We start from the raw sequence: 9,949 nt of genomic DNA, 5'->3' as shown, positions 1-9,949 counted from the left end.
AATTGAAAAAAAAAGTCAGGAACAGGCCTTTAGGCATCTCTGGAAAAGGACAGAATACAGATCCTATCCAGGTGGTTGGTTCCTCAGCTTGTGCTGTGCGTTAAGGTGAGGCCTATGACATCTCGGTATCTCCTGCACTGGCTCCAGCTCCTTCCCACCATGGAAGTGACATGAAGCCTCCAAGGGTCCCACCTGTCACCCAACCGACATGGCGCTATAACGCAGGGAGTGAGCCCACATGGGAACCCTGAATTGTTTTGAGCATGACCAGTCCCAGACACTAAGGTCTTGTCTGCAAGCTCCCCTTAAGGCCTATGTACAAGAGAGGGCCCAAGCTTCCCGATTCCAGGCAAGGTCACTCATTTCTGTCGAGGCCAATTCTTGGAATCATCTTGTCTGGCTTCTCCCCTGGAAGCAATTTGCCTCAAAGGACCCTACCAGGTGTTACCTGCCCCTGACTCCACAGCTCCTAGGGTCACACAAACCCCTTCACCAACAGAAGGTGGCAATTTATGGAGAAAGGTTCTGGAAAATTATCCTAAATTGCGGTCCACCTGTCTGGAAAAAACAACGTATTGCCTATAAAGTAGACGTACAATATGTCGTGGAATTGTGTTTCTATATTGAAACGTGAATTACGACTTTGCATTCACTTTAATGTTAAGCTCTCTGATATTTTCAATATGGTGGCTGAGTGATATGTTAAGGGATGTTTCCTACGCCTCCACAAGACCAGGGTGTGAACAGTCTCTGAGGTGATATAAGGGACAGATGAACAGACCAGAGTGACACCTAGTAGATCAGGTCTTTATGACCCCAGTTTAGAGATGAGAAGGAGACCTGCTGCGGCCAGAAGTCCCTCTCTCTCAGGCCTGCAGCTCTGACCTCCACAGGGGAGCGTGTCATTAGGGCCCATATAAACTTTTGAAGTCGTGAGTCCAAGGAAAGGCCTGGTATGTAAGGCAATAAATTGTGACTTTAAAATCAAACACGAAAAGTGCAAGACCCCTGACACATAGAGGACTAGGCAGTTATGTTTTCTGTTTTCTTCCCCTTGGATGGATACCTGCCAGACATGACTTATTGCTTCCCACTATTACACTCATGCAAGACACTCATAATAATGAGAACTAAAGGGCTTCTTTGAAGTTTTTTACTTTCTTGAGTCAATAAATCCTGAAAAATGATTCCGTGCAGCTAAATAAAACCGCTAATTAATTGTGACATTTGAAATGATAGGGAAGAAATTCTTTGAAGCTTCATCATCAAGGCAAACATCCAAATTTAAAGCTTAATGTGAGTCATTATAATATCTGTAACAAGCACAGCACAAACCTATTTAAGCGCAGGGTGTAGAGAGAAGAGAAGCTGTAGTAAGTTCTGCAAGGGTGAGCGTGCATGCAAATGTTCTTAAAGTATTTCGGAGTGCATACCAAAGAGAGTCTGCTATTCCAAGAGTGTATAGCTCCCTCTCATGTCCGGTGGGTGAGTGACAGCGAAAGGCAGGCAGAGGGTGTTTCCCCATTGCATCTGGGCCAGGGACAGCTGACTGGTTGGGATCTAATTGCTCTCAAGTGAGGTCAGCAGAAGGCATTTATCTAAGCAGTGTGCACAGCGACAGTGGAAGATGCACAGAGTCAGCCAGCCAGAATCAGGGAGACATCCATGGGAATTGACAGAAGCTACCAGCTCTTGCTTAGCTTTACTGCATAACTGGGATTGGTTTACAACTGAGACTACAGCTTTTAGAACGACAGAGTCTTCAAATTAAAACTCTCTCTGAAAGGAAACAAAACCTCTGACAACTCCTGTCATCACACAGAGCACATGTAAGTCATTGAACTACGGTTTGTTTTTGTTTTGTTTTTATAAGTAAAGCTGCATAGTTTGTTTGTTTGAACGTATGTATGCTGGTACAGATGGTATTACAGAGCATAGACTTGTGAAGCAATCCAACGGCAATCATTCAGTATTTCACTGTTCAGGGTCCATGACAGGGAGACATATGCTTGTCAAAGTACAACACAGAAATTGTACAAAACATATTTGTATGAACACAGAAAACAAGAAGTTTTTTGAAAGAATTTAAAAAAGTTAGGAGATCTCTACTGTAGAACTAGGTGAATCCAAGTAATCACTTTATCAGTTTTTAAAGCTGCTTTAACGAAAATTTTTCAACTTGTAAGTCTACCTGTGAGTCTATTTTTTCCAAATGCATCAGCGACAATCAAACCGGTCTACTTTTTTCTTTTATAGTGACATCCTGCATAACATTTAATGAACTGGATTATGACGTCCCTTGTCGGACTATGGTCTCAAGAGGATGGAGCAGCCAACGCAGACCGTCGCTGAGGACTAAAGAGAGTCATCATCTCCTAATATTATCACAGGTCTTTTTCAGACCGCTCTTCAGCTTCAGCCAACCCCAACCAGCTTCACAAAGTCTCCTCTACAACCACCCCGGCTCAACAGTCCCACTAGGAATACCTGCTGTGAGAACAGGGACCCGGAGGTCACAACACAAGTGTTACAAGTCAGGGATCAGGGGGTCGCTGGGCTGAGGGAGAGCACACAGATCTCACATTTAAGTATGTTGTTCATTGATCCCCACTGCATTGTATTATAATGCGCAAATGGATGCTGACATGGAACCTTCAAAATCTGTTCTCGGGACTGTACCTCCATGCAATCTTCTTGTTCGGCAGCGTGTGTGTGGTCTACAGTGACTGCACGCCAGAGCAACTTGCCGCCATCATGAACTGCTCCAAACACGAGCGCCACACCAGGAACTACGACTATATGGAGGGAGGAGATGTGCGCATCCGACAGCTGTTCAGCCGCACGCAGTGGTTCCTAACAATTGATGACTTTGGCAACATCACTGGGACTCAAGATCCCACCAACTGCAACAGTAAGGATGACTCCTTTTGTCTAATTTCAACACCAGTGGTTCACTAGGAGTTCCTCTGCATTAATCAGTGATAAAAAAACGCCACTTATTTGCCAAAATATATTTTCCAAATGTCAGTTAACTCGAATGTGGGTGTGAACTAAGTCCTAGGATTTGAAATGTTATGATTCATGTTTAGTAGTGAGATCTTTCCACTGAGTCAGTGACGAACCTTTGGCCTGTCAAGGTCAGAGAAACACATGGGAGGTGTTATTGTACAGAGGTCTCCACAGTGTTGGAGCAGCCAAAGTGACAGAGGTAAAGTGAAGCAGGTGGGGGCTTTGGCTTGTTCAACCATAACACCATCTAAACACAGGCTGTAATGAAGTAAACTGAACGGTCTTGGAGTGCCAGGCCCCCGAGAGGCCCCCGAGAGCTCGCACTGACACCGCCACAGACTCACATTTGTTCAGCCTGATTTCTCTGCAAGAAACTTTTCAGTCAGAATGAAAACTTGGGACAAAGAATTGGCATGAATATTAGAAATGGAAAAATGTTAGCAACTGACACACAAAGACAGCCACCAAACTGTGCCTGGCCCACACTGTTCCACACAATCGAAAGCAGAAATTCTCAAATAAGGCATGCCAGCTCACTACCGAATGTCTACTTTTATTTGATTGCCATGGTCAATTTAATTCAACACGTTAAATTGTTAGAATTGTTGCTTTATAGAGCCAATGTTAACCACTGGAAATATCTGTCACGGTGAGGATGTTTTAAGTAGTTATCATTTCCTCCTCTCTGACAGTGTGGCTGTGGCTGGAATGTTGGCTTGACGGGGAAATGCCTCAAAGTGGATGGAAAAGATGCTTGTGCAACCATTGGCAACATAAGACAGAAAAAAAATGATACGCCCATATGTGGCTGACAGTCGCACGCTAAAAGCACAAAGCAATCGTACCAATAAGCCTTTGAAGAGACCTGTTGAAAGACATGTATGTAATAAATCAGTGAGTCATACTTTTTGGCTGCAGTGAACAAGACGTCCTGAAATGCTGATTGCATGACAGGCTTTTTTCTTCAACTTTCTTTTTTTTACAAAAAGACAAAGCAAAAAAAGATTTTTTTCAACTTTACTATGTTGCAAAGGTCTAAACGTCTGCAATGTGGAATTTTTTATCTCTTGGAAGCTTTTTGTATCTGCAATATAGAGAACTGTAATGTGTAACGCTGATATTAGTTTTTCTGTAGACATTTTTCTTAAAATACTAATAACGTGTGTGTTCTGGTTAAGGATATTGCAACAGTTCCCATGACAATTTTGTTCCAAATGTGTAAACAAATCCTCGAAAGCAAACAAACACATGTTGCATATAAGATAACAGATAGATTTACAAACAAAATAGTAAATGGTGATTACGAACACATGTTAGTAATTCGTGTCTAAGTGAAGGGCTATGGCATTGCTTAAAAGTTGAGTTTAGCAAAAACTGTGAAGCGGTCATAATTTCATTAATTCTCATTAATCGCTAAATCCTTACTCGCAAATGTAAACAATGGATTCAGAGAAAGCATGCAGGATTAGGGATTACCCACAAATGAGTTTACTCAGCCAGAGGCTGGACCAGCGAGTGATGACAAATCTCTTCAAGCTGAGGATAGCCTGTCTGTGTCAGAGCCAAAATGTTAACAATATGTGTGCATGTGTGTGGAAATGTGTTCCATCTCTCCACAGTAGACCAAACAGCTCAATGTCAGTCTGAAGAGCTTAATTAGAGTTCTTCCCTTTTTTCTCTTCATTAAATATCATTGCAAAGGCTAGCACCATTTGCTTTAACAAAATGTTTAAATTAATAATCAAAATAATGCCTCTGGGTATATCTGGGTAAGACATTTCTTCAAATACACAGTACCTACCACAAGTTGCACAACAAAATGATAAGAAATCACAAACCCAAATAGTTACACACAAGTGTTTTTACTCACCCTCAGATTTGAGGAGCGGGCCTAAAATGTAGCGTGCAAAGCTTATGCAAGGAGGTAGTTTTCTCAATCCCAGGAGAGAGAGGCCTAATCTGTCTACCATATGTGCTATGGCATAGGTTGTGGTTTGTGTAATGGCCACCCAGGCCAGTTAACAAGGCTTGAATAAAGCCAGAGAGACCACAGACTGATTAACCACAGGAACTTCCATCCAGTTTGTTAATGAAGATGAATGTTGAATATGCAGTGTGGAGTTGGAGTGAAGGCTGGATGTCGGTAGTGTCTTATCTGTCCTGTAATATGTCTCATTTTCCTAACCGTGTGAACGTCTGGCAGGTATCCTGGAGATCAGGACAGTGTCTGAGGGGGGCATACTGGCTATCAAAGGTGTGAAGAGCCAGCATTATATCTCTATGACGAAGGCTGGACAGCTGCAAGGCAAGGTAATATTTTTCCTCAGTGAAAAAAGTCGTACACTGTTTTCAGATGATCTACAGTCAAGCAGAAATAGAACTATTGCAAAACATGCATTAGAAATAAGAACTGACAATAAGGACAAATGCTGGCAACAGCCGATTGTATTGTATTAATGCTGTAATGTCTGTCTGATCCTTAACAGAGGATCTACAATGAAAACTGCAACTTCAAGGAGGTTTTCCTAGAAAACTATTTCAATGCTTACTCCTCTGCCAAGTGGACTAAAAATGGCAAAGCAATGTTCATAGCTCTGTCTCAGAAGGGAAGGCCGATGCGAGGGAGGAAGACCAGGAGGGAGCACATAGCATCTCACTTCATCCCTATGAAGTGCAAGGAGGAAGAGAGGAGGGTGGACTGAAAACGCAGAGGACTAATGAGTCACAAATTGTGTATGATTTCAATCACATATTATATATGTTAACAGACACTAAACTCATTACCAACATCACGCTCCACTCCATTAGTTCTGTAACGTTCCATAACAAGTTGTAATTTTCATAAGATAAAGCAACAGATATCAGATGGGCACATTCGACAATTCCAAACATCCTCAAACAAGATGTTGAGACAAGGAAATATTTGAAATAGCTTCAACTGGTACACAAACTTAAAAACCACTAAAGTCTACTCAGTGTTATTGTTATTTTGAGTTGAATATTATATTTCCTTATAAAACAGTTCAGTGTTTTCTTATAAAACAGTAAAATGTATTACACACAGTCAGGACTGTATCCTTTTCCAAAGATGATCTGCACCCAGCCAGATGAGCAGACCTGCATGATCAACCGAAAGGTCCAGAATGGAGATGTGGCTTGACCAAGATGTGCTGAAGCAAGCTGGACTTGTCTTTCTTTTTTCTTTATTTACTGGTACAAGTGCTCAGAGCACACAAATCAGAGGCACAATAAACCACAAAAGCATGTTTAGTAAAATTAGAGTATGTAGGACAATCTGTTAGTGGATGACCTGTTTTGATCTCTCTTTCCTTCCTGCGTTGAAGACCAGACTCTGGTCGAATGCATTGTAGCTGCTCACTGATTCCCTCTTCATTATCATGGTGTGATTTTGAAATGCTAAAATATTCTGCTGCTGTTGAAAAGATATCCCGAATAAAATACAAAGTGAACAACATAATCAATGTGAATGCTATGCAATCTCTTTTCATCAGAGTTAATAACGCCGTACACCAATTGTTGCATTGTTCTACCTTTGGTTTCTAATGGGGGTATAAAGGACTCCATGACAGACTCACAAACTATGTGTGAACTACGTCTATTGGTTAACACGTAAAACAACCAATTGCCTACTTTACACTTCCAGTAGAAAGAGAGAAACACAGACACATTTTTTACGTCTTTTTTACATTTTTTGGAGAAATATCTGCCACTTCTTGACTTGCAAAATGTTCTAACTTTTATCAGCAAACCATTATTTCACACAAGACACCTGGCAATGTACAACACACGTCTGCGAGCAGAGAGCACTGTTGTTTTTTAGCGGATTTGGCAGTACAAGCAACAATTTCTCATTCTAGGAAGGCAATTGCTTCAATGTTTATGTGAAAAATATTGCTTCATGCAACTTTGGGAAGAAACTCTGCACATGAACCATGTCTTTATTCTGCCACGTATGACACTATGAAGCTGAGCGGTGAGCTCTGGACTGAGATGAAGAGAGAATTGTATTCTGCTGACACATTGTGATACAAATTCAACACACCCTCAATTACTCAATAAATCCAATTTGGGAAATAAACATGTTTTGTTTTTGTTTTTTACTATTTGCACGCAACCATTAATAAGAAAGAGAACTTTGTTATTCAGTCACAACTTTTTAAATGTGTGTAATCTCATGTGATTTGGCCTTTTGGGTACATGATAAAACAGTATTATAATAAGTGCAAAATGTATGATCTGTTATTACTGTGATTTTGATCTAATAAGAAAATGAGGAGGATTAGTCCAAACCCAATCTTTGAATATCATTTGATGAAATTGGGGCTATTCGCTCTCTTAACTCTAATATTTACACAAACCTACAGAGAAAACGTATTACATATTAATAAGCAATTACAGTTTTTCAAACTCTAATATAACTGCAGTCCTCTGGAGATACTAAGCAGTCAGATGACCAAATCTGTTTATGACACGTTGGAAAGAAACTTTTGGGAAAAAGTTAGTATTGTTGGACAATTGTCGACACATGATATGTGTGAATAAGATTCCTCAATCTGATAGGGGAGGTTGAGATGTAGAAATACAACTCGATGATAAATCTATTAATTTATGATGGAAGATAAAAATACATCAACATGGTTCAAATGTCACGTTAAATCCCGCAGAGATTATATTGTATTGAGTATAAATGGAGTCTTGTCAGTGTAGAAAAATATCTCAGACATATTGGCAGGCTGTCTTCACCATACGTTAATAAACAAGCGTATAAACGTATAAAGCGCAGGCACACACACACACACACACACACACACACACACACACACACATACCTACACGAGCTTTACCTTTTGCCTGAGTTCACATCTGGCTTGGAGAACCCCTGTCAGATAAAGACAGTCAAATTGAGAGAGCAAACCCCTGAAATACGTTTGACCCAAACAACATCTGAGCAAGGTGAAGGCGTCTGCCAAGTCACGCAAAGTTAGTCTTAAGCAGATAATTTGTAACATGCTCAAAATGTAAACACATTTCAGACTCAAGGCTATATTCCCAGCAGGACGAGGAGAGGCTGAAGCCAAGGAGAATGAGAGAGAATGAGAGAGAACTATCATGGATGTGAAGCAACAGGCTTCCAGGAAAAAAGGTGCAACACAGGCACGCCAGACACAAATTATACTTGCAAGGTGTTCCAAGAAAATAAAAATGTTGTTTAATAAATTGCTCCTGAAATAACGAATGCTTTTAATACTTTTTTTTTTCATTTTACAAAATGCGGGATTCCCTTGCACTTTTCTTCATCTGCTGTGCATTAGTTATCAAATAGCCAAATCATGAAACCAGCTGTACTCTTTCCAGCAACGGAATAGTTTCTTTACAGTAAAAAAAACATTGCCTTGTAATGTCGTCACGTATGCCAGTAGATTGTTTAAACGGCATGTCTAAATATTATTATTTTTTATTATTAATAATTACAAAATGGTAATTGATTTAGAGATGCAAGTATGACTTGGGGTCAATTGTATTGGTTAGTTATAATCTATACTATCTGATAGCACATAAATAGTTACAGTGGTCAGCTGTAACTGATAATTTGCTAAAGTACAAAGTCTAATATTAGTTTAGAGTACTGTTATTGTTTACATGTCTATACTTCTTAATTGCTGTCGCTCAAAAAAGCAGCTAAAGAGCTATTGTGCAGTTTGATGGACCTCCTGGGATGAATAGTGACTCTATGACATTGATTTACTATTCATTGCAATGCTTTAAAACCGCAGTATTATATTTGCATTTGTGTGGAAGCATGAACACAGAAAACCACATGTAATATATGGTCTTGGGGCAGTGGGAGACAGGGGAGGCCATGAGGGGGAAGGGGAACACGCAACTGAACTTGATACATTTCTGGGCCTTCATTTCCTCAGAGGACATCTGTGGTTATGTAATGTGGGGGAATTCTGTGTTTGCAGCCCTTCGTAAGGAACCCGCCAGAACACCAGGTCCTTTTGAAAGAGGGTCGGGACCTACAGCAACTCACCGCAATATCACACTTTCTTTGAAAGAGAATTAAATGTACACAGAGAGATAATCAGATATGATTAAAAGAAGATGTTTATAATAACTTACAGCGACTAAGATTTGAAAGACTAATAACTTCATCCGTTTTCAAACAATGACTTGTTGGTGTTTTGCCATATGGACATTAGAAATAGTTTTCGAGCCAAAGTTCACCAAACATCGGCGTAAACTAAACAAGTCTGACCATATTTGGAGTCGAAAAAGAGTGTCCTCTTATGCTGTGGCTCACATGGCACGATTTTGTCTATTGTCAACACAGACAAGTCTTACAAAGAAACACTGGATAGACGCATCCAATAACCTATTTATGATTTAAAAAACTTTCTCGAACTCAGCAAAGTTCTGCTTTCAGTGTGTCAAAGCTCCACTTTGTACAGATGATCACATAGATTCTTTGTGGCGCATTATGTCAATACAGGTAGATTTTCCCAACATTACAAACAAAAACTGCTCCTGCTGCTAAAAACTTGACGTGTCGGGAGTTTAATGGTCAGCTAAGCCAAATTCTGTGGCCCCTCCTTAGCCATGACGAAAGATGTATGATGCAGATGTATTGAGGCGCCAAGCCAAAAATCACACTTCCATCCAGCTACTGTATCTAGAAACAGAGCTGTAAAGTCCGTCTAAAAGTGATCTGTTTTTATAATGCAAGCTTTATTGAAGATAATAACAATAACAAGAGTAATTACACCTTTTTGTATCCTGACAAACTTAGTGGTCACGGTTTTAGATTTAATCTATTCGTAGAAATGCAATAGCAAGGATTTTGCCAGCAGATGTTCCAGTTATGACTGCATCAAATGTTCCAAAACAGTAAAGCATTTCAACCCAATTGCTTCATAGG

General features: G+C 40.2%; 1 protein-coding gene across 1 annotated transcript; it reads left to right on the top strand.

Moving 5' to 3' along the window:
* Positions 1–2,625: 2,625 nt before the first annotated feature.
* Positions 2,626–5,711, top strand: fgf7 (fibroblast growth factor 7). The gene is made up of 3 exons (XM_076078839.1): positions 2,626–2,911; positions 5,213–5,319; positions 5,496–5,711. Exons 1-3 carry the CDS (start codon positions 2,626–2,628, stop codon positions 5,709–5,711), a joined length of 609 nt encoding a protein of 202 aa, XP_075934954.1.
* Positions 5,712–9,949: the final 4,238 nt, after the last annotated feature.

The sequence above is a fragment of the Anarhichas minor genome, unplaced genomic scaffold (assembly GCF_050575085.1).
Source record: "Anarhichas minor isolate MPS153535 unplaced genomic scaffold, ASM5057508v1 ptg000067l, whole genome shotgun sequence".
NCBI classification, from domain to species: domain Eukaryota; kingdom Metazoa; phylum Chordata; class Actinopteri; order Perciformes; family Anarhichadidae; genus Anarhichas; species Anarhichas minor.
The sequence above is the reverse complement of the archived record's forward strand: the minus strand, read 5'-3'. Positions and strand labels throughout refer to the sequence as shown.

What these genes read in the sequence shown, in the direction of transcription:
- fgf7 (XM_076078839.1), top strand. Translation starts at nt 2,626, where the DNA reads ATGCGCAAATGGATGCTGACATGGAACCTTCAAAATCTGTTCTCGGGA. An exon ending in AGATCCCACCAACTGCAACA is followed by an intron (nt 2,912 to 5,212) that starts GTAAGGATGACT and finishes AACGTCTGGCAG; the next exon opens with GTATCCTGGAGATCAGGACA. An exon ending in CTGGACAGCTGCAAGGCAAG is followed by an intron (nt 5,320 to 5,495) that starts GTAATATTTTTC and finishes GATCCTTAACAG; the next exon opens with AGGATCTACAATGAAAACTG.